Source organism: Solanum lycopersicum, chromosome 12, assembly GCF_036512215.1.
Source record: "Solanum lycopersicum chromosome 12, SLM_r2.1".
Lineage (NCBI taxonomy): Eukaryota > Viridiplantae > Streptophyta > Magnoliopsida > Solanales > Solanaceae > Solanum > Solanum lycopersicum.
Window position 1 is genome coordinate 59,396,775 of NC_090811.1, and position 25,589 is coordinate 59,422,363.

General features: G+C 33.3%; 1 protein-coding gene and 1 long non-coding RNA gene across 4 annotated transcripts; one reads left to right on the forward strand and one right to left on the reverse strand.

Moving 5' to 3' along the window:
* The first annotated feature begins 1,809 nt into the window (after nt 1-1,809).
* On the forward strand, nt 1,810-11,965 carry LOC101252061 (protein NRT1/ PTR FAMILY 8.3-like). Of its 2 annotated transcripts, XM_004252238.5 has the most exons (5): nt 1,810-2,082; nt 2,745-2,850; nt 2,934-3,151; nt 6,767-7,323; nt 11,046-11,965. In XM_004252238.5, exons 1-5 carry the CDS (start codon nt 2,029-2,031, stop codon nt 11,866-11,868), a joined length of 1,758 nt encoding a protein of 585 aa, XP_004252286.1. In that variant the 5' UTR covers nt 1,810-2,028; the 3' UTR covers nt 11,869-11,965. The 2 variants fall into 2 exon arrangements, with proteins under 2 accessions (XP_004252286.1, XP_010314236.1); XM_010315934.4 differs by lacking the exon at nt 2,745-2,850 and having other exon boundaries at nt 1,812-2,082.
* A 666-nt stretch (nt 11,966-12,631) lies between these two features.
* On the reverse strand, nt 12,632-22,898 carry LOC101252367 (uncharacterized). Of its 2 annotated transcripts, XR_011213498.1 has the most exons (5): nt 22,633-22,898; nt 17,474-17,539; nt 14,637-14,961; nt 14,042-14,206; nt 12,632-12,997 (listed from the first exon to the last, which is right to left on the reverse strand). It is a non-coding gene; the product is annotated as an uncharacterized lncRNA (long non-coding RNA). The 2 variants fall into 2 exon arrangements; XR_738922.4 differs by lacking the exon at nt 17,474-17,539.
* Nucleotides 22,899-25,589: the final 2,691 nt, after the last annotated feature.

The window sequence follows — 25,589 nt, forward strand, 5'->3', positions numbered from 1 at the left end:
TATAACAAAGCACATCACTTTCCTCTTCTTTTCATTAGACTAGCTTCTACTTGGCGAAAGATTTTGAAGTTAATTTTTTAAAAAATTGAGTTTTTATAATCAGCAGTTGATCATAAACATTTAAATATTTTTTCAAAAATATTTGAAGATTAGAGTAAAATTTGAATTGATGTTTCAAACATATTTTTGGAATATATTTCAATTTTTTTTTTTAATAAAAGAAAACATAAAACAAGATTAATACTTGTATGTTTTATAAAGGAAAAAGATTTGAAATATATTGAACTTTGATTGAAATTATTGTAACAATCTCAAATTTTAGGCATGACTTATTACCCTCTCCACTATTTAATAGTGTATTTTAGAGATATATAATTGTCCACGTCGACATCATAAATATTACATCATTATAATAGTAACTTGTCCAGCTGAACAATTATGTATCTTTAAAATACACCACTAAATAGTGCAAGGGGTGATAGATTCTATCCAAAGTTTGAGATTGTTACAACAATTTTGGTCAAAGTTTAAATGTATTTCAAACTTTTTTTCCTTTTAAAAACTAAAAAAAAAAGGTCAATTATGTGTACTAACTAATTCTAAAGGCATAATACATAAATATGTCATTTAATTTTACATCATTTTACATTTATGTTTTTCAACTTTGAATATGCACAGGTAGACACTCAAACTTGTATTAAGATGGAACAAAAAGACACACATGTCTGACATGACATCATACATGGTAATTTGCATCCTACGTGGTGTCCTGTAAGAATTATGCCACACAGGATTCATGTTTTCGTTTGTTCAACTTTATATGAGGTTAAGTATCTACTGATGCATACTCAAAGTTGAGAATATAAATGTGAAATAAGACCAAATTAAATAACATATTTATGTATTTTGCCGAATTAGAAAAAGATACGGTCTTCACTTGCATATGCACATTTTTCTCTTTGTCACGTCAGCTTTTGGAGTTAAGGGGGGGGGGGGGGATTATTTCATTTTAAAATAGTTTGATCCTAATTAAATTTAAATATGTTCCAGAGGTTTGGATCATAATTTAGGAATACTCATGCATTACTCCTAAAGGAAAATCAACATTAGGAAAATAATTTGTTAAAAAGGGAAAAGAATTAAAATATTCATTGAAATAAGATAGTTTTAAGTTTTAATCCGTTTAATTATAATAAGAGAATTTTTCAACCAAATTATTAATCATGATAAATATTTTAAAACTAAATAATCAACTAAGAATATTTTTCTTCATTTTACATAGTTTTATGTTTGAAGAATTTAAATTACATAATTTTTATATCTCATTTTATGTAACATTTTGGTGTTTCGTGTATCAAACAATTTAAGTTTGATCATAAATATACACATAAAATTTTTAAATTTTTTGAAATGAAATTTATATGGAAAAATTCTTTTTTTGCTAGAAAAATTTGGTCAGAATGAAATAATTTTACTTTTTTAAAAATATTTTTATCTTTTTATCTTTAATATCTTTTACTAAAAGATGAAAAAAAAGATCGAATTATTTTAAAACAAAAAAGATTATAATTTATAAAATTTTCTGGTCAAATTCTGGCCAAATTTTCTGATTATATAGTACTTCTCATTTATATATTTATAAACTACACCGGTGATACTAGTGTATAAGTTACAATAATTGACAATCCTAAATATTTAAATGATATATAAAAGTTTTACCTCTCAAAAAGTAGATGTATCCCATAAATTGATATATATATATATATATCTTTAAAACTGAAGCAGAGACTAAACTTGATGTCAAAAGTGATAATTGGGTTTGACTAAGTATAGATCAATATGATTTGAAATGAGATCAAAGTATGACTGTATATGCATCTTCAAACTGACCCAAAATATTAAAATGAGAGGGAACAATATCTTTTTGGCCTATTCAACTTCTCTGTCAGTTGACCCATTTTTGCTCTTCTGCCATTTCCCTTTGTAGATTCAACAAATATCTCAATTTTTAGTAAATTGTGAGATCCAATGGGTACTCAAACAGATGAAATATCTCTTCTACGAGATGGTGGTATTCATCAGGTTCTAATTTCTCTTTCTTTACTTCATAATTCATTTTTAATCACTCTGTAAGTGACCATTGCTTTATTTGAAATTTCCCAAGTTGGAGTTAGAATTGTATTTGATCATAATTACTATAGTATTTTATTTTGTTCACAAAAATTTCAATTAATGAAGTAAGAAGAACCTTCTCATTAAGGATTAGTTAGTTGAAACTATATGAATTTGCTAAATCTGAGATTTCTATGAATATTCCTTCATTTTATTTTTATAAATGCAATAATGCAATGACTTGTATAGTTCATTTTAGTTACTCTAACATATACATTATAGCAAATTATTTGCACTACAACTGTATTTGAAAGTTAATCATATACAATTGGGAAAATGCATAAGTATCTCAAATCTATGCTTGAAATTCAGGGACACATTTATACTATACCAAGATTCTATTACTCCTAAACTTATTTTATAAATAATTTTTTATCTTTTTTTCGGCGTACGTGGAATTAGCTTGAAAAATTTTTCGAACATGCGCTGGCTCAGAAGATAGTAGGACTTTAGTATAGTATAAGTGTGTTTGTGAGATTTCGGGCATAGGTTGGGGCTACTTATGCATTATGCAAATGTGATTACTTGCAAGTTATTTTTTTTGCTATTCTTAAAAAAATTCCTATTTGTAGAATGAGGATAGTGGAATGTACACTAGAGATGGTTCTGTTGATATCAATGGTAATCCTGTTTTAAAAAGTGAGACGGGGAACTGGAGAGCTTGCCCTTTTATTCTTGGTATGCATTAGTCAAATTGCCCATTTATTTTCTTCTCTTTTTACCTGTTTTGGTATTGATTTGGTTGTGGATCTTGGTCTCAGGTAATGAATGTTGTGAACGTTTGGCGTTTTATGGTATTTCTGTTAATCTTGTTACCTATCTTACCAAGAAGTTACATGAGGGAAATGTCTCAGCTGCTAGAAATGTCACAACTTGGCAAGGCACGTGTTACCTAATGCCCCTTATTGGGGCAGTACTGGCAGATGCATACTGGGGAAGATATCGGACAATTGCTACCTTCTCTATTATCTACTTCGTGGTAAATATCTCAGCTTCATTTTAAACAAAATTTTAAACTTATTGCTTGTGAGATGATTATAAAATTTCTTTCTGTGACTTGAATATTCATATTTTGTCATTTTTCCATTTCTCTTGAGGTTGTGTTCAGCCTCCTAACCGAAATTCTGATGCTTCACTCCTTAAACCCTTCAATGCTATAACCCGTGCAACTTATTCCACTCAAATTTGTTGTGTATCTGCACAACGAACCTACTATGATGTGGGATTCAGACAGAGTTTTGATCGACTTCATCAAGGAAAATTTACAATAAGATGTTATTGGTAAATTTCATGTACATGGTCGTAACTCAAAGATTTAAGGAAGATCATTCCAATTCAATATGATCAAGGTTGATTGTACGATAAGTTTCTTAAGAAATCATTTTGTGGTGATAGAACTTTTAGAGGACTAAGTTAATGTGCTAGCCAAACCGGTGTTCTATCTCAAGTTTAAAGATATTTTACCAATGTTAAAGTGAAATCCTTAGTTTGATTCAGATGAAGAACGCCATTGCAGTTGCATATATTTCGTTTCTGGACTACCTCTTGATTTATCTGCTGAAGAGTCGGTATTTCTCTTGCATCAGCTCTCGGGAAACCTTTGAAGGTGCAAATGGCTACAAATAATCAAACTCGACTTAGCTGAGGTTGATTAGCTTGGAGATTTTACAAAAAAGTGTAGATTGATTGTTGTGACATTGTCATCGGTAAAGTCAGATCAAAATGAATAAAAGCACATTATGATTATTTGCCCAAATATTGCAAACACCACTGGTAGGTTACACCGAAAAATTGATTGTGGATTAGAATGAAGAACAAACTGGTAGGTTAGATGATGTACCTTCTATTGATACGGCTGAACCAATTGAAATTGTGAGCAATCCTTAAAGGAAGCAGGTTTAGGATAAGGCTGAGACTAATAAGAAGGTTGATGGTGCAACTGATCAACGGATTGCTGCTTATAAATCTGATGGTTCAAAAGATAAGGAGTTGTTTTTTTACCAACAAATGATCCTCTTGCTCCAATAGCTGATATAGAGTAGAAAACGAAAACTAAAGTGATACTAATAATAATGTGGTGACTTTACCAGATGACTCCCTAAAGGAATGAAGCTAATACTTCTAATTTAACTACAACGCCATTTACTATTTTGGAAAGGGAAGATATTTCATATCAATCTAGGATGGAGGATATTGGGGACAACAATAATGTAGCCAGTCTCTTAATCACAAGAAACATGATTAAAATACTCTATTTTTCCTTTTCCTAGTGTAATTATAGAAATAAAATATTTTATTTCTTTAAGGACATACTGAAATACGAAGAAGGTTTTTCTTCTTTCTCAATTCTAAAGGAAGAGAGATAAGTCTGCTAAAGTGGTTATTAAATTGAATATAGATAAAAGTCACAATAAAGCATCTTGGATTTTTCCTTCAAACGTCTTGCATAAAATGGAATCTCGAGAGAGCTTTATTGACATGGTCACGAGAATATTTTCAAACAACTGGTTTTCGATTTTTCAGAATGGACAATCTTATGGATTCTTTTAATCTTCAAAAGGTGTGAAGCAAGGTGATTCCCTATCTCAAGATCTTTTTATTCTTTCTGTCGAAGTATTTTCTAGGAGTTTAAATGCATTATATGAAAACTTAATGGTCTGTGATTTTTCTATGCCAAAATGGAGTCCAAAAATCAATTATTTAGCATATGCGGTTGATACCATAATTTTCTATTCAACGGATTCTCTTTATTGAATTATAGAGGTATTATTTGAGTATGAAGATGTCTCGGGCCATAAGTGAAGAGAAGATTGGAGTTTATATCCATAATAAGCCATCAGAGGAATTGGTGCAAAGAGTATAGGATGAAGAGTTCTCATCTTTACTGGTATCAACAAGAAGAGTTCTCCTTAGAGGATCTCTTTTATGAGTGATAAAATATTATAAAAATCTTCACTCGATTATTGTTCCATGGAATAAGGTTCTCATGTATAGCGTAAAATATTAAGAGGCAAGAGAGTTGATTGAGCATTGAATTTGGTAAAAAAATTAACACGGGATCCTCTAACTTTTGGTTTGATAATTGGACCATATTGGGTGTACTTTACTTTATAGCGTCAGATAATTTTCCTATTGAAGAAGATGTCATGAATGTACCGGAGGTCCTGGACGATGTTTCATGTAAGGCTGCTATACATTCCCATTTTTTATCAGAGGATATTACTTCCCATATTATTCATGAAATTTAGCCCCCTAAGTTTGTTGATACTCATATTTGGAAAATGTTGCATTTGACGACGATGGTGAGGTATGTTTCAACTTTTCACTCATTTGAAGAGATTTTTCCCAAAGATAGTAGGATTCTTAATTTGTTCCAACATCCATTCCCCCACGTACCAACCATCAGGAAGTGATGAGTGAATGCCAAGGTGCTTACTATTTGTTGAAGTTGTGGGCCAATTCAAGTGAATTCATGTACCTGCAAAACATCATATGCAATAGGGATGAAATTATGAGGACAATGGAAATGTACTATTTCTTGGTTAATGGATGTGCAAGGCTACTATCAGTTTTTTATTATTTTACATGAGCATTTCTACTGTGTTTTCATGGTGTATTTGAATGTTAGTATTCAGTTTAAATCCTAAAATGGTTTTGCTCTACTTAATTTTTGCAAGTTCTAACTTTAGATATTCTGTAAAAGGTAGAAGTGACCCTGCCTATTCTATTGGTTTGGAATAAGTTAGTCACTTCGGATATTACCTAGTGAGATATTAACATTAAATAGACGTGATACATATTTAACCTCTTTCGTTTGTTTTATAATTGGTGGGTGCAACTGTGGCACCAAATATTTGACCTTGGTTCCAGGTGTATGTATTGGTTGTTGCAACCTATGTTGCGCCAACTCTGCAAAACAGTTGATGCACCAGTGTTGGATCCTCCAAAAATGCACTACTTTTGGAGGGCCCGACACGTACTCATCGACTTTTTCAGAGAGACCGAGTAACATAGGTTGCAACTTTGAGGAAGGTAGAGCCACTTTCCTGGAAAACTATTTAAGTGCCAATTTCCTTTTATGAAAGATCCAAAGAGAATCATTTATTTAGAGAAGGGCAGCCCAGTGCACTAAGCTCCCGCTATGTGTGGGTCCGGAGAAGGGCTGAACCACATGGGTCTATTGTATACACTATCCTAATACTATTTTAAATTAGCTATTGAATTCATCATATGGAACTTATAACAACTTTGTGAAGTGTGTGATATTTTACAAGTTTTAAACAAGCTAAAGTTGGGGAAAAGTAAGAATGTGATAAGGAAGAAAGATAGTAGCTATCTGCTCAATGCCTTTTCTGTTTTGAACTCTTGTGGTTAAAGGTCTCATCTTTACTGATATAGCAAGTTAAATGAGAGAGTAAATACATGTCTTGACTTTTGAACCGGAACATATCTCTCCTTTGTAATTGGGATTTTATCTTTGCTCCAGAATTAGTGCAACAGTGAATTACAAAACTATCCTCTTCTTGCAGTCTTTCTTTCTGCTGGACTTACACATCTTATTTCATGATTTTTGTGTTGTTGATTGGTTATATAGGGAATGTGCACATTGACACTATCAGCTTCAATTCTAGCTTTTAAGCCCCCTGAATGTGTGGGTTCTGTGTGCCCTTCAGCAACTCCTGCCCAATATGCCATATTCTTTTCTGGCCTCTATCTGATTGCTGTTGGAACTGGTGGGATTAAGCCATGTGTTTCGGCATTTGGTGCTGATCAATTTGATGACACAGATCCAAAAGAGAGGGTTAAAAAGGGATCCTTCTTCAATTGGTTCTATTTCTCCATCAACATTGGAGCTTTGATATCAAGCACTTTGATTGTGTGGATTCAAGAAAATGATGGATGGGGCCTTGGGTTTGGCATCCCTGCACTTTTCATGAGCATTGCCATTGCAAGTTTCTTTTTGGGTACGCCGCTCTACAGATTTCAAAAACCTGGGGGAAGTCCTCTCACAAGAATGTACCAGGTTCTGGTTGCAGCATTCCACAAACGGAACTTGTCTGTCCCCGATGATAGTACACTACTTTATGAAACCCCAGACAAAAGCTCTGCAATTGAAGGAAGCCGAAAGCTACTGCACACTGATGAACTGAGGTAATAATATTTTCTTCTCTGCTAAGGAAAACATTTAATTTTACACTCTTCTCCTCTATGCTCTCATAAAGCTCATATGATAGTTGTGACATTTATAATCGATATGATGCCAAAAGTTCTTACTTTGAAATCAACATCACAATATCTTTTATCATATTATTATATACTTAGAATTGTAATTTAAGCCATTACACTCATGAATGATGGGAACTTCACGCTCGTTTGCCTGCCCTTTCAAACATACATTCACATTCTAAAACATTTTCATACATCTTTGGAATTATGTTGTTGGGTAAAGAGTGTATAACTCAAACTTTCTTGGACGTACTCTTAGCTTTTCAAACAATTGGCACTTCAAACGGTCAACAATATCTACATAGATATAGTTCAAATCTATCGATTCATATCCAGTACAACTCAACATAAGCCATTAAGGTTTTAGACTTAGAGTGTGTTTGGTATGAAGGATAACATTTTCTGGAAAATGTTTTCCAATTTTCTCATGTTTGGTTGGGGCAAAAGTTTTGGAAAATGTTTTCCAAATCAACTCATTTTCCTCACTTCCCTTCAAAAACTAAGGAAAACATTTTCTAAAGCTCTCCTCCAATTTTAAATTATATTTTTTTAAAAAAAAATATCAATTTTTTAAAAAATATTTTCAATTTCAAAATTTTATTTTTTCACCGATTTCTGACCACCCTCCCCCTCTACCCCCCGCCCCCAACACCACCCCTCCCCAAAAAATTAATTTTACTTTTTAAAAATATTTTATTTTTAAGCTCCTACCTCTCCCCCCCCCCCCCCCCCCCGGCCAGCCTAAATACTATCAACTTCAAATTTTTATTTTTTCATTCCTACCTCCTCCCTCTGCGTCCCCCCCCCCCCCACACACACACCACTACTCCCACCCCTTATCACCACCACCCAAAAAAAAATTATTTTTTAAAAAATATTTTCAATTTCATAAATTATTTTGTATTCTAGTAAAAATAAAAGATATTCCTCAAAAGTATTTTTCATTCATAAATCAAACACTAAAAATCATTTTCAAAAAATATTTTCTACTCACCAACCGAACATGAGAAAATAAGTCCAAAATTTACTTGTTTTTCAGCAAAACATTTTCTAGGAAAACATTTTCCTTCGTACCAAACACACCCTTAGTCTTCAAGTCATCCAAGTCCCTAATGTTCATGGATGGTTGAAATCTTGATTTACCAATTAATCCCCTTGATTAAAATAGACTATTGGAACTGTTTGGACCATTACAATAACCAATTAATATTCACCTTCTTCCCCAACCAACACGACAACGTTCATTTATACCCGTTCCCCTATGGTTCATCCGATACTTCAAATCAACCATGGTTGCTCCTCAGAAATACTTTCTAGATACTTATTTAAGCATCATAAACGAAGTGTGGTAGTGTAATTACCTTTTTGAAGTCAATCCATCCTAGAAATCCAGTATGTGGTGATTCTTAAAAATTTGACGAGATAACAACTAATTCAATGTGAATTTGATGTTAGTGATAGCCTTTAATCAATGAAACCTATCCAAAAAAAAACATCATAAGATGATTCCTAGTGTGTTAACTGCCTTCAAACAATAAAGTCTATCCAAGCACTCTTCTCTAATACTCTATTATTTTCTCCCCCACTAATCAAATATATATATATATATCATATTATATTATAAGTGGGAAGCCCCTTAGCTCAAGTTGAATTACGAACTTGCCCTTCACTTGAACATTATTTGAATATATATAATATTATACGAAAATAAAAGCATGATATTATAATTTTTAATTACCTGAAAAATAAATTCACATTTCAATTACAATAATTAGAATGATTGAGAAGACAACTGTTGAAACTTACATTTAAATAACCATGAAAAGGATAAGCGAAAAGGCAATTAAAAATAATAAATCTTTTTCCAAGTGAATAATGAAATCATTTCATCTTCATATACATTTCAAAAGGCATAGAAGATATAGGAACACTATTTTAGTTAAGAAACAGAAGACTCTAAGACAATCATATGAAGTGTGGTGTCTGCAGCAATTTCTCGAAAGCGACAACGGCCAAGAATTGATTTTGTGTTCCTAGAAATCTCATAGTCCTCCTCCATCCCCTGCCCTTCACTAATTTTTTTTTTTTTAAATCGGAAGGTTTCAAATTTTTAACAATATTTCTTTGTTTGTCCCTCTCTCTCTCTCTCTTATTGTAAAATATGTCTCTTTTTAAATTAATGATGCAATTTGAAGTGTTCTTGGAATTCAAGATATATAGATTTATCCGAGTATTTTTATAACGTAGTTTCAGTCAGGATATTTACTGGGTTTTTTTCCTTTCTCTATTTTATTATCTTTATTTGTTCCTTTTACTCCTTTCTATTTTTTTCCTTAGTTTTTCATTTTTTAAAAGGTGAAATTTCAACAATAAATATGATGAAAGTATATAATTTACAGGTAATAGTAAAATAATTTTACCTTTGAAAATCACACAAGATATTTATCGCAGCTATAATTTTTTTTATGCAATATATTTATTCTCTTATTTTCGCATATGAGCTTTTAAATCGTATAAATCATCATTTCTCTTATAAGATTAAGATTTTAGTTAGAGAACATATTTTAATCATTCTATGTCTTAGATATTATTTTCTCTTTAGTTTGAATTTGTAATATTTTTTTCTGCAAATTATACATGACTCATCACAAACGTGTTTATAATGTTGTTATTGAATCGTCTATTTTTCTTATTTTATTAATTTATTTTCTGTTTTGTAAAAAATTAAATTTGAAAATGAAAACATATTTATTATTTTTTACTATTTGAATGAGTGTTGAATTTTTCATGAATACTGAAGCATCATATCATTAAAAAGTAACACAAATAGTGCTATATTTTATATAAATACAATAAAATATACTCATATATAGACCCGTGGACTTATCACAAGTAATTGCATTTTCAAGGCAATCTTATTATATTGTTGTTAAACTTCGATTTTTAGGTGCTTTATAGAAAAATAAGTTATTGTTTGGTACATATTTTAGGATCTTTTTGTTGTAGTATGCAGAATATGTAATTGAAATTTATATTTCTGATAAAGTTGTCTCACGCCTTTGTTATTTCATTGAAGACATTAGATACATTTATTATTATTTTTCAATCAATTATTCATAGATATTCTTTTAAAAGCGATTCATAGACATATTTTACATTCAGGTTTCACATATTTCTGGTTTGATAGCAACTGCATCATTCTATTTTATGAGTTATTCTAATGAATAAAAAATAATTAGTAAAATTAATATTGTTAATATTTTATATCTTATAACTCACTTAGGGAACCTGATTCTATGTAGAACATATATTTAGGATTGAAGAAAAAAAGATATAATGTCCCGAGGAAGGAGTAGAAGGTTTATAAAGAACAAATCTGCAACTCTACTATATACAACTGTAAAGAATTTTGTAAACACTTAGTTGTAGAAGTAAGAACCTGGTCCTTACACTGATACTGAAGAGATGTTCTTTAAAAAAGACAAGGATTTGATTGGGGTACCTGTGTATTTTCCCTTTTATAAAATATGTGAACAAAAACTAGTTCTCTGAAAAATGCTTTAAAGAATCACCAAGTATGTTTTCCACACTCCTTGCAACTTATGTTGAATTTGCTGCAACTTATTAGAATTATATTTATTCCTCAGGTGCCTTGACAAAGCTGCTGTAGTTTCAGACACCGAATGCATAGCTGGAGACTATTCCAATGCTTGGAGGCTCTGTACTGTTACTCAAGTTGAGGAACTGAAAATTTTGATCCGCATGTTCCCGATATGGGCAACTGGAATTGTCTTTTCTTCTGTTTATGCACAAATGGCTACATTATTTGTGGAGCAAGGGACGGTGATGGACACTGCCATTGGTTCCTTCAGAATTCCTCCTGCATCTCTTTCACTTTTCGATGCTGTAAGTGTAATTATATGGGTCCCAGTCTATGATAGAATCCTTGTTCCAATTGCAAGGAGTTTTACCGGAAATGAAAGGGGATTTTCCAAGTTACAGCGAATAGGAATTGGACTTTTTCTTTCTGTGTTGTGCATGTCAGCTGCTGCTATCGTTGAGTTCAAGCGTCTACAACTCGCAAGAGACCTTCATTTGGTGGATGAAGCAGTTGCAGTACCTCTGAGTATCTTTTGGCAGATCCCGCAGTATTTTATACTGGGAGCAGCTGAGATATTTACTTTCATTGGGCAACTTGAGTTCTTTTATGATCAATCACCCGATGCAATGCGTAGCTTGTGCAGTGCATTGTCACTGTTGACCACTGCTATGGGTAACTACTTGAGCTCTTTCATACTGACAGTAGTAACATCCATTACAACTCAAGGTGGAAAACCTGGATGGATTCCAAATAACTTGAACAGTGGTCATCTTGATTATTTCTTCTGGCTCTTGGCTGCACTTAGCTTCTGCAACTTTTTAGTCTATTTTTTCTGTGCCAAAATGTATAAATCCGAGAAGTCATCCTAAGTTCAAGTTTGTTTTACATGCCAAATGGGCATTTGACCGTCGTGAAAATTAAATATTAATCACTTTATTTGAAATTTTTAAAGATGGAATTGTGTTTCGTCATGCTTCTATAAAGTCTTCACAATTTGAATGTATTTTTTCTAAATTCCATTAACTTTACTCAAAATTAGAGCCGTCAAAATGGGCTTAGCCCATGTGGTCGGCCCAACCCAACCCGGGATAGGGGTTGGATAGAATTTTTCAAACTCATTCAAAACTAGGGCTTATTGTTGGGTTTTAGTTGTCCTAATTTCTTACCATAAATATGTTTCCCTTTAGGAAAAGGTTTTTAAATTACTAATTATTTTTCTTGTAAAAGAAGGTTTAGGAATCTATAAATAGAGGCTTATTCATTCTAAATTAATTAACATTCCACTGCTAGAAATTTGATATACTGTCACGATTCAATTAACGTTGCAATAGACCATCCTACCGTAGCCATAGGCCTAACGCCACGATTAAGGCGACCGCTACAACAGATCGAGTAGCAATAGATCTGTTGCTACAGTTATGTGTGACGGTTCCCATAATCGTAGTAGTAGGTAGACCTATTGCCACGGTTTTCACTTTAATTAGTTTCCCATGGTTAGTGTCGTATTAGTACGGTTATGAACCGTCGGAGTTTAAATTTATGCCACAGTTTTTCGAGGCTATGGCTACAATTCCTCTCTATTCAACAACCATTTGATTCTATTGTGATGATTGTTACATAGTACTGCAACAATTTTAAATGTCGCTCCGTGGCTATTGCCAACAGTTTTAAATGATTATAAATGTCGCTCAATGGCATTTGCAACAGTTATTATATGTTACTGCAACAATAGAAGATGGAGTTAATGCCTTGTTTTTCAAATAAACCTGGCCAACAATAGAAGATGGAGTTACAAAAGCAATGAACCATCGTTCATTTCCCATTCAGACTCAGTCATCAACCAAAACATTGTGGCTATCCTTGCTTTGAATTGCAATGTAACAATAAAAAGACACCATCCTTGATCTTCTCCCGTCTCTTCACTAAGTTGTCAAAAAGATTGATTATCTCTAAAAGGAAATTCACCTTTATGATCTTGACCACTGCATAGAAGCCAATCTACCAAAACACAAATATACACAAATTTGTATGTCTTTATTTCTTTCTAGTTTTTCCATCGTTGATAAAAAAAAAAAAAGCACTTCATATATATACACTTTGTCCATAATAGGTATTAAATCTAAGATGCCCTTGATTGGAAGTTAGTTTGATAAAGTTCACACTCCATAAGTTTCCTACTTGATTTTTCTTTATGCTTATGACATGTTATTTATCTAATTATTGTCTTCTCACTTTAACAGACAGCCCAATGCTTGTTTGAATTATTGTCTTCTCACTTTATAAGCTATATTTGACAAGTACAAATGGAAGAGAGAGTCGAGTTGGACTTGAAAAGTTTTTGGAACACTACAAGGCCATCAAACCAACACTATATTCTTATACTGATATTAAGAAGATAACAAATGATTTTAATGAAAAATAAGGAGAAAGGAGTTATGAAACTGTATACAAAGGCAGACTTTTCAGTGAAATATATGTTGCAGTAAAAGTCCTACGCGATTCCGGGAAAGAATTTATCAATGAAATTAGCACAATTAGGAGAATCCACCATGTTAATTCAAAAGGTCATGGATATACTGGTGGCCAAGACAAGCAGGGCATTACCAATTCCTTATCAATCAACATATAATAAACAAAGACAAGCTCAATAATTTGCTTCAATCAATGTATTGATACAAAAACAAATTACTCCAATGAAGTACCATTCAAAAATACTTTTTTTACTCGACTGCCACAACCACTAAAATTACTTGACTGCCACATTTTAAAAAAAAAAAAAAAAATCAGTACTTCACGCTATATCTTTCAACATTATCACCAAAATTAGTTCCTTTCCGTTTATCACAATTTTTTTCCACAGCAAAAGAACATAATTCACCACACCATCCACATCACCGTCAATAGAAAAATGAAGAAGAACAGCAAGAAAAAGGAGTAATAGAAAATAAACAAAGTCACAACAGAGAAAGGAAATAGAGTTGCAAGAGAAACATAAATAAGAAGAAGAAGAAACAGTCAAAACATGGAATAAGCGACACTAACCTTGCTCAGCCCCTTGAACATAATTATGTTCTCTTGGCGAAGGGATGGACAATCCTGTCAATATGTTAGTATCAATTCATCCCGCATTCGAACTCTTGTATAAACGCCTGTGTTTTCTTCTTCTTGTAACCACTAAGAGATCCTTAGATGACACTGTCTCCTTATCTATCTCCCAGTCACAGTGAAATGTATGTTAGAGATTGTTTAAATGTCATGTTAAGACTAGATAATAAATAAGTTAACACACAAGTTTATTACGGACTAAAGCGAAACTCTTTTTGCAAGCAGTGTGTGGATTCATCAGCTTTTTCGATTCTTAGTATTTGTTTCAGAGATTTTATGCAAAGAAATGAATCTATAATGTTAACCGAAGGTATATTAGTGCTATATAGTGTACTAGACAAGGTCAATATCTCAATATTTCTTTTTTAACAAGTCCAACTTAATAAAAAGTGCAAGTAAACAAATTTGAAAGGCTGCTATAACTATCAAACTCACAGCATTAGTCAAGTTTCAATTCAAGCCAATATAGAGACCAAAGAAGGCCAACATTAATCATGGATACATTTAATAGGTTTCTAAGATTATATCTTACCTTGTTCTTGAAATTGATCATCTGTTTGAGGAGTGACATAATTCATTTGCACTTGATCCTCGAAAGGCGGCTCCTCAATAGGCTGCTCAAGACATGTTGCTCTTCTATAGATTGTCTATTTGCTTCAGATTGTGGTGCCACTGGTTGTTGTACTCCAATTAGTTTAAGCAGATGCCCTTTCTCGTACTCTATATCTTGAACAATTTCATTTGTTGTCAATAACTCTTATTTGCTTAGAATGATAACGATATTGGTTTAGCAAATGTCGTATTTTTGCTTTTTTGTTTCTTTTTGAAGGTTCTTGTTGACTCATGACTATTCAAATCTGTGTAAAAATAGGACTAAAGAAGTTAAAAAGTAGGACAGAGTACACCTGCACTTAAACATAATCACCAAGGTCTTACAAATCACATTTTTATCTGTAAAATTTCAAACAAAATAATTAACTCTTTAATAATCATATAAGTTATATGAGACAAAGAGCTGAAAATATTTAAATTTTAAATAATCAGTACATGCTATATCAAGAGAACTTAACCTTTTGAAGTGTTAGATTAATCAAATATTAAACCTCCACATCAATTCAACACCAAACAATGACAGTATTAACAATCGAATAAAAAAATATTTACAAGTTAAGTTATGAGCAGCTTCTACCATTTAAGAAACTTTATACAAATGAATGAAAAAAAACAGAAGCAAAACTAATTAAAACCTGAAGTTTCAAAAAAAAATAAGGATGGGAAGACACCATCTCTTTATTCTCTACTACAACAAAAAAAGCTCACAATTTTATAATTTGTATTTCACTAGTATAATTTTGACTTAGCGCCGAAACACAAATCCATAGATTAAGAGTATTGAGAGCTTTTCCACATTGATGTCTTGCTACTCCTTCAGCTAACTTATCAACTCGCCCTCTAACTAGTAATTTTGTTGCATCATTTTGTATCAAAATTTTCATTTGTGCAGATAGGTGACATGATTAGTAATACTTCGAATTCTATTCATTGATAGTTATGAAATTAGCTTAACTTATAAATTTTCCATAACAAGTAATCTTTCATAGCAAATGTGATATGGTAACTTAAGCAAAATCATAATCATTCTTAATGTAACGCCCCAAAATGAACTAAGGTGAACTAGAGCCTCATGGTTGTATCTTGAGTTAATTTTAAGTTAAAATGAGTTATATTAGTGTTCTTAGGCAGTGTGTGAAGTTTGGTTAGGTTTGGAGGTCAAACGTTCATGACGTACGGAAGGTGTGCCTTAGATAGTGTTCTTGCGTCTTGATGTGTTTGAGTGAGCTTTACGTGTTCGTTTTTGCTTAAAACTGATGTGAGGTGTTCCTAATACCTAAACGACTTAGTTAAGGGGCTTAATGTCCGGTCACGAGCCCACCTAGGACCCACAAGGCCCTAGATGAAGGGCCCAAGAATTGGACAAGACTACCAAGAACACTGCCCAAACGACGGAGCAATCTACTGGGCGTAGGCCCATCGACGCCCCGTCGACTGGGGCCGTCGTTCCATACTTGGTGAGAGGTCCAGCCCTCCCTTGAACCAGCCTCGTGCCATCGATGCCCAACAGCACGGGTCGTCGACTCATCGACACCCAGTAGCTTGGGTCGTCGATTGGCCACTTCGAAAAGCTGTGGAAAGCTGCTGCCAACTTGGGGTGTTTTATGTAAATTCACCCCAAGTCTTTTATAACCCTAGGTATATACTTTTAGTGTTTTTAAGATATATTAAGTTAGTTTTAAACCCTAGACCTAGACAAGACCCCTCACTTCAAATATTTTAAAACTCCCTCTCTAAAGAAAACTCTCCCAAAGTCACCATTGAAGCTATGACTCAAGGAAGGCAAGGAGGGATGGTTTGGACGTGTATCTTCACCAAAATCAGTGGGTTTCCTTCTCTTTGAGGTATGGTATCCATCCTTGAACCCTCTTCCATTCAAGGAGCCATTTCCAAAGGATTTCAAAAAGGGTTTTCAAACTCAAATTCCTTCTATCTTTGATTTTAAGTATGAGTCTTCTTTTAAAAGTGTTCTAATAGTTTGAATGCGTTTATTATTGTATGAATTGATTATTTTAACGTTAAAAACCTAAGAACTCATGTATATGCATATTTCAAACTTTTAGCTTAAGAAATGGGTTAAATGAGCATGTTTGGGTAAGGTATGAACTTTGGTTTTCTTATGTTTCCATGTTGGTTTAGCTACTGCCCTAAGGGCCTTATTATGATGAAATATTAAGAAAATGATTATAGTTGATTATGGCTTTGTTAAATGGTGAATTTTTTATATTGCAGCTCTTATTGTAAATTGCTCTTGAGTGGTATGGTCCACATTCTTGGTGGCGGTGTTTATTTGATGAACTTGATATTACTTAGTATGTTTTGTGAGTATGGCTTTGAAGGCCTAGTAAATGAAATGAAGTGATATTGAAGATAAGTCTTGTCTTGTGTTTTGTGAAGTTGAATTGCATGTTTGGTTTAGATTATGTGTCACGACCCAAATCCGGGTCGCGACTGGCACCCACACTTACCCTCCTATGTGAGCGAACCAACCAAATCTAACCTTAACATTTCAATATAATATCAACAGAAAGTAATGCGGAAGACTTAAACTCATTAATAAAATCAATAACTATTATTATTCAACATCTATTATTCCCAAAACCTGGAAGTCATCATCACAAGAACATCTACTTTAAACTACTAATTCTAAGAGTTTCTAAGAAGCTAAAAATACATAAGAAGCTAGTCCATGCCGGAAGTTCAAGGCATCAAGACATGAAGGAGAAGATCCAGTCCAAGCTAGAAGCGTTAGCTCACCCTGAAGATCCGGTGTGACGAAGACTGGCTTGAGTTAGTGTTGAGTCGAAGATGACGGCACGTTTGCTGCACTCCACAAATAACAAGAAGAAAAACATAAAAGTAGGGGTCTAACAAAACACGGGTACTGAGTAGATATCATCGGCCAACTCAAAATAGGGAACAGTATATATCAAATATTATCGTAAATCAACTATAAAACTCAACATGTAGCAACAACAAGTACTATAATCATCAATAAGTACCATCAAGTTCATCCATGAGGGCTCAAGCCTCAACACCATACTCATTTGGGAATTAAGTTTATTAAGTTGAGTATATTATCATCTTTCAAGATTCATTATATTTCTTCCTCTTGTATCGGTACGTGACACTCCGATCCCCTACTACCATGTGTCGGTACGTGACACTCCGATCCCCTAATTCTATGTGTCGGAACGTGACACTCCGATCCCCTAATTCTATGTGTCGGAACGTGACACTCTGATCCCCTACATGTGTCGGAACGTGACACTCTGATCCCCTACATGTGTCGGTACGTGACGCTCCATCCCCTACATGTGTCGGTACGTGACACTCCGATCCCCTACATGTGTCGGAACGTGACACTCCGATCCCCTACATGTGTCGGTACGTGACACTCCGATCCCCTAATTCTATGTGTCGGAACGTGACACTCCGATCCACTAATACTATGTGTCGGAACGTGACACTCCGATCCACTAATATCATTCTGTAAATCATCAAGCCTTCTCTATTCCAAGGCATCATTAATCCCATTACTTTAATTCATCAAGCCTTCTTCTATACCAAGGCATCATCATTAATAATGTATATTAAAGTTTCTTTTCAAGATTTGGGATTCAATATTTTCATCATGCTTATCTTATCACAATCACATGATCATATTCATGCAAACATACCATTAAGCATATAGTAGGGTTTACAATAATACCAATACATATCATTCACTATTAAGAGTTTACTTATGAAAGCATGAAAACCATAACCTACCTCCACCGAAGAATTGAATCAAGCAAGAATTTTCCCAAAGCTTTGTTTCTCCCTTCTCGTTCGATTCTCTCTCTTTCTCAACTTTCTCTCTCTTTCTCTTGTTCTTTCTATTTTCTTTATTCAAACCCTCTTTCTTTTACCCTAATTAGTATATAATTAAGAATAAAAGATGGCAATAATACCCCACTAATTAACTTAAGGTCAACTCTTTTAACCCCCAAGTAATTAGACTTATAATCCTTAACCCTCTAACTTTATAATTAAGGCAAGAATAGTCAAAAACGTCCCTTAAAACGTATCAAGAAATCCGACCCAGACTGGGATTGCGCAACCTGTGACGGGCCGTCGTGCCTGCGACGGTCCGTCCTGCAGGTCGTCGCAAGGGTCAGAGAGTCAATTTCCACTGAACAATCTATGACGGTCCGTCACGCCTGTGACGGTCCGTCCTGCCATTCCGTCACGAAGTTCAGAGAGTCGATTTTCAGTACCCAATTTCAGATTTTCTAAGTGTTTTGAAACGAGACTCTGCGACGGTCCGTCGTGCCCATGACGGTCCGTCGTGGGGTCCGTCGCCTCAGCCTGTTTTTCCAGAAATAAAATCTGCTGCTCAAAACGACTAAACAGGTCGTTACATTTAGATTATGCCTAGGTAAAGTATATGACTAGTGAAGCATGTAAAGTGTGTAAATTGATTAATGTAGGACTAAAGCATGTATAGAAGCTAATGTTAATTAAATGATATTTATATGCAAGATGTGCTCACAAGTACTCACACACATTTAAATGAATGTATGAAGTTAAATTTAGTAAATAGAGGAGTTTTGAGGTGGACACTCTTCGTGAGTTGAGACGAAGTGTTTAGTAGCAACCTCACTACATCCTAAGAGCTTTCAAAGATAGGTCGGAGGATGAATGCCCTTCGTGAGTTGAGATATGGTGTTCACTAGCTATCCTTAACCTATAGTTTAAAGTGTTTAGAATCCGTAGGGGTTATGTCTAGCACAGAGAGGATATGAAGAAGGGGTGATTACACTTCGTGAGTTGAGATGTTGTATTCCAATGTACCTCTTGAGATGAGTACTCCTCATGAGTAGAGAATGATTACTTAGTAGAAATCTCTTTATCCCTTAACTATGCACCCATATAGGTGTAGCCATTGGAAAAGCCATGTAAAAGCTAAAAAGAATGACCTTACTCTACGCAAGTGAGGATCCCTCATACGATAGGGGTTAATGTCGAGATTCCATGTCTAACTATCATGGTAAATGTCGGTTAAGCTAACCCTCCACAAAAGAATTGATTAAACTAAGTGTTCTAAAAGAACGTACTACTTAGGGTAGGTGGTGGTATGAGACGCTATCTACTCATTGCACTAGGTAGGACCTTCCGAAAGGGAAGACTTGGTGTCAAACCTTCTAAAAGAATGTACTACTTAGGATAGGTGGTGGTATGAGATGCTATCTACTCATTGCACTAAGTAGTCATTCCGAAAAGGAAGACTTTTGTGGTTTGTTGGGTGTCTTTTAATGTCTTGCCATTGATTGAGGGGCATGTTTCTCCCGAGTTGAGTTAGCCGAAAGGGGTAGTCTTGAGGGTTGCTTTGGTGTGTATTGAAGGAGGCATATGCATACTTTCTTCATGTCTTACTCTTACCTTAGTTTGTCTTAGGATAATCCCGAGCAGTGTTTTGGGAAGCGAGAAGCGGAAAAAAGCGACGAGGGCTTGCTTCACAGAAGCAAGAAGCGTGAAGCGAAGCGCGCGCTTTTTTTAAAAAAGCGACATTTAGTATAAAAATAAAAAAATATTAAATAACTAAAAAGAGGTAATATAGTCTTAGATTGAAAGAAATTACTTAGGCAAAAATACTCACAAGTCATAACATATAAAGCAAAAAATCAAAAACATAATTAAATCACAAAATACTACAAACAAAAGGAAGTTTCAGAAAATAATAAAAAAAAGGCTGCTAGCATACACACTGATCACAAAAACATAAAATAAAAAAACAAAAAAATTGAAAAAAAACAGAGGTAGCAGTCAGTAAGAACTAAGAAGAAAAGAGCAGGCAGTAGAGGATAGAGATGAAGAAAAGAAGAGAAGAAGAAGAAAAAAGAGATGAACAAATTACCTGCAGGCCTCAGTCGAGATCTTGAGGAGAGAAAGAAGGGAGGCAGCCAGCAGCCTCAGTCGAGATCTTCACGAGAAAAAGAAGGGCGGCAGCCAGCAGCCTCAGTCGAGAGCTTCAGGAGAGAGAAGGGAAAGAAAGTCGCGAGGAGAGAAGGGAAAAAGAGTCGCGAGGAGAGAAGGGAAAGAAGAGTTGTGAGGAGAGAGAAGTTATATTTCAGATTTTTTAAAAAAAAACCTAATTTTTTTTAAAAAAAACACTCTAATTGTCGCTTTTTTTTATAAAAAGCGCGCTTTTTCCTCAGCGTCGCTTCTCGCTTCTTCCTCTGAAGCGAGTGCTTTTTTCAAATCACCTCGCCTCAAGTTAAAAAAGCGCACAAGGGTCGCCTCGCTTTGAAGCGCGCTTTTCTGCGCTTTTAACAACATTGATCCCGAGGTAAGGAAACTCTTACGGAAAATGAGTTCACTTTCTCTTTCGCTTGGCCATGGAAGTTCACTCATTTAGGAGAGGATAGTTCATTGTGAGTGCCTTAAATGATTCATTGTTAAAGTTCAAATTTGTTCGCTGTAATATTGGTTGGAGTTTACTGTAAAGTTTTGGAAGTTACTGTAAATGGTCCCTTTTGGTTTTAAATTATGGAATCTCTTATCTAGGTGTTAAGTGATGTTTCTTATGATGTTTTGCTTCTGTATTCTTGAATATTTTACTTAAATTGCATGAAAAGTAATTTTACTAAAATGTCCCTTTTCGCATGCATATGTCATACTAAGTACATTATTTGTACTAACCCCGTACTTTTCTATACCTTATTAAGTATAGGTTGAAGACTTTTTGAATGATTCGAAGGCGAAGCTTGGGAAATTCACTCTCTCAAGAATTGGTATGTCCTCCTATATCCGAGGACATAGTCTATTGTTTTCCAGCTTTATTATTAAGACTTAATATGTATTTAATTTCAATGTAAAGGGTCATGTCCCTGAGATATTATATGTTGTGTCTTAAGTTTGGCTTGTGACGAGGAGATTTGTTAAGTATTTATGAAAGATTTCTTTTTTATTAATTTATTCGTGAAAAGTTTTTACTCCGCACTACTTTTCATGTCATATGTAATGAATGCTAGTTGAAGGTCTTTACAAGACCCCAAAAGGTCAAGTACGCCCAGTCACGAAACGAGGGTTCCTCCTAACTTTTAGGGGATGCTTTCGAATCGTGACACTTAATAAGAGATTGTCCCATTCAAGTAAAACACTTGTAGTAATAACTTATACATTGTCTCATCCGTCTCTGTTCAACATAGATTAACAAAGTTTGCCCTTCAAATTTGGATGTTGATTGTGAGGACAATCTCGATTGCCAAAAGACTATTTATTTTTCAAAAAAGAAAAATTTATTTTTGTCTCTCTGTGGCCAAAGCTCTTAGAGTTGTGTGCATCAGAAGGTGATAAATAGACAGAAGGGAAAGAAGTAGAGAATATCACGGTAACTGAGCATATTATTGGTGAAAATGGGGAGGTGTACCAAATGAAGTAAAACTGGACCTAGTTAGCGAGATTAAACCTAAGTATATATGAATGACCTGATTGTGAAAACAAACAAAATTCGGACAATCCGTGAATTTGCAACTTGAGTTTTTCAAATCTGATAAGTCCATTATATTCAGTTTATTGTATAGAAAAAGAAGACAAGTATCTTAGACTTATTTTTTGCCTGAAATATGTCCTGTGCGTGATTTTGAGGAAAACAATCAACTACAAATTGAAATTTCTCTTATGAAATTGAAATTTCTCTTATGAAATTGAAATTCACCCTCTCAAAGACTTGTGCTTAAGAGTTGTCAAATCAACACCAAACAGGAAATACAATCTATAATCGACAAATATATTATATGGCAGACCTAGATTAGAGCAAACAACGTAGATTTAAGACAGACCAATGTAGTATTCTTTAAAATTTCTCGAAAATCATTCAATGGGGGACTTAGAAATCATGAACCAGCAGAGAATAGATCAAAATTATTCACCTTTATACCCATAAATTGCTGTCGTAAGACCAGTTAAGCTTCAACTGAAGTAAAAGACATCAATGTCCAAGAAGACAAACGAGCTTCACTAGAGAGATTTCTTCACCAGAAGTTCTGCTATTCTTTTCTTCACCAAGAACTTCGTTGAGAATTGCTGGAACAGAACATCGTTGAGAATTTGGTTGAAAGAGGGTTTTATGGGAAAGGGCTTTTTTCTTTTTGATTTTTTAATCAGATGAAAAATTTTGGCGCTTTGCACAATTAACGGAGGGAAATATATATATATATGCCCTTGCATTGCACGGGGCACAAAGCCAAACAATTTATATATTTTGAAATCTTAAATTTTATTTAAGGAAAAATGGTCAATAATTTAGTATACAAAATGGCTAAAAAAAGTCTTCTTTCCTGAATAAATGTATTTTTTTTTAAAAAAGACAATCTTCCTCTTAATTAAAATATTATTAAGCAATACTATTCTTATTTTCTTTCTTTTGAAATTACTTAACAAATAAAAGTGTAGGAAATATTTTTTTTTCTTTTTTATCTTATTTTATCAATTAAAATAGAATAATTTCATGTACACTTTTCATAGATAATATATGTCATATATGTAAGATCATAGTATATCTATCATTTACATAACAATAAAAATATCTTCATTTTTTATTTTTATTTTTGAATTAAAGTAAAATAAACATTAACTAATATTTTTAAAAACATTAATTGAAAAAAAAATGTGTCAAAAGAAAATAATAATACATTTATTTGAAAAATGAGGTTTTTGACCTATTAAATAACAATAATGACAATTTTGGATCAAAATATTGATGACAAGAGCATTTTTTGATCAAACTACAAACAAAGGATATTTTTGTTCTTTTCGCATAGTTTAAGGAAATTTTTTAACCAAAGTATTGACGATAAAGATATTTTTTGAGTCAAACTATAAACGAAAGATATTTTTATTTCTTTCACATAGTTTAAAAGTATTTTTGACCGTTTTCCCTTTATTTAATGTATAACCTTTTGTCATAAAGGGACAAAATGAAGGTGGAAGTAGTAATCGACAAGAAACAAAAGTTAAGACATAAAGGCTACTCAAATAGAGATATCATGTAAAATACGAAATTCACATTGTTAAAGAACTCTCACAACAAGTCTTATCTATAATAATCGCAATATATGAGAAATAATTTTAATTTCAATACATGAGAAATAATTTTTAAAAGATTGACAGAATTTGTAAATATGATGGGTGTGTTTGGTATGACGAAACATTTTCTGGAAAATATTTTCCAATTTTCTCATGTTTGGTTGGAAAAAAAATTTTGGAAAATGTTTTTTATATCAACTCATTTTCCTCAAAATTAAGGAAAATGACTTCTTTCAAAGTTAAGAAAAACATTTTCCAAAATTATCTTCCAACTTCAAATTACAATTTTTTTTTTAAAAACATCTATTTCTAAAAAATATTTTCAATTTCAAAATTTTATTTTTTCACCTCGATCCCGGACCCCACCACCTTCCCCGGAACACCCACCCACCCAAAAAAATAATTTTGTTTTAAAAAAAATATTTTCAAACTTCAAAATTTCTTTTTTCCACCCCTACGCTTGACTCCACCATCCCCTTACAACCCCCTCCCCCTACCCTCCTCTCCCCAAAAAAAATTAAGTTTATTTCTAAAAAATATTTTTAACTTCAAATTTTTATTTTTTCACCCCTAGCCTCCCCCCACCCTCTCCACCCCACCCCAACTCCTAAAATAAATTTTCATTTTATTTTTAAAAAATATTTTCAACTTCAAATTTTTGTTATTTCAACCCCCCCCCCCTACCAGCCCCCCATCCCCATCCAAAAGAATATTTTTCAACTTTAAATTTTTATTTTTCACCTCTAACCCCACACCCTACCCCATAAAAAATTTATTTTTTTAAAAAAAATATTCTCAATTTCATAAATTATTTTCTAATATAGTAAAAATAAAAAATATTTCTCAAAATATTTTCATTCATAAATCAAACAATAAAAATTATTTTATAAAAATATTTCCTAATCACCAACCAAACATGAGAAGAGAAGTTAATTATTTACTTATTTTTCAGGAAAATATTTTCTAGAAAAACATTTTCCTTCACACCAAACACACCCAATATCACTACCCTTTCAGTATATTGCTTTAGCTATTGCATTACCGAGAAACCTATGATTTCTATTGAGATTTTTATCAAATCTGGAGCTATCCCGTCTCCGGACTCCATCATAATAATATCAAACCACCATGAAATTAAACACATATAGCATAATATCATTTGTAGCCTAAGAATTGTTTTTTCATCTAGTAATTGTAAGGAATGCAGCTTGATTTTACATGTGTGTACACTTTTGTATTGCTCTCTGGTTTTCTTAGTGTCCACATTGCTTCATGTCTTATTAAAACGGGAGTTGTCTGTCCACTTTTACACCTAGAGCTTGTGAAATTTACAAAAGTGTTGTAAACCTTGTGGTTAAAGGTACTATCAAAGGAAAGAAATGTGTTTTGTAATAGGAAGTGTCAACAATGAGCCAACCTATTGAAAGTTAAGTTGGAAGAGTTTCTTGGATTTTTGCAGACAGGAGTGAGCCCATAGAAATTTATAAATCAATTCAATCATAGAACAATATTGACTAACAAATTTTACAAGATCCAATGTGAAGCATAGGCTATAACGTGAACATAATTATTTTTTTACAACACAATTGTGGTACTTATCTTTCCAAATTTTGTTCGTAATTAATCAGGAGTCCGGAGCCTAAAGGGTATAAAATATTAACAAAAATTTTAAAACGGTACATAAAATTTTATATTAAACAACACGGCAAAATCGCTGGAATAGCAGCGATTTACTCCACCGAAAAAAGCAAAATTGTTGCTACTACAGTGATTTTGCAAAATGTGATTTTTTTATTAAAAA

Bases quoted from the DNA above. Each gene is read 5' to 3' on its own strand.
- LOC101252061 (XM_004252238.5), top strand. From the start codon at position 2,029: ATGGGTACTCAAACAGATGAAATATCTCTTCTACGAGATGGTGGTATT. The intron at 2,851-2,933 runs GTATGCATTAGT...TCTTGGTCTCAG, and splicing joins AGCTTGCCCTTTTATTCTTG to GTAATGAATGTTGTGAACGT. The intron at 3,152-6,766 runs GTAAATATCTCA...TTGGTTATATAG, and splicing joins TCTCTATTATCTACTTCGTG to GGAATGTGCACATTGACACT.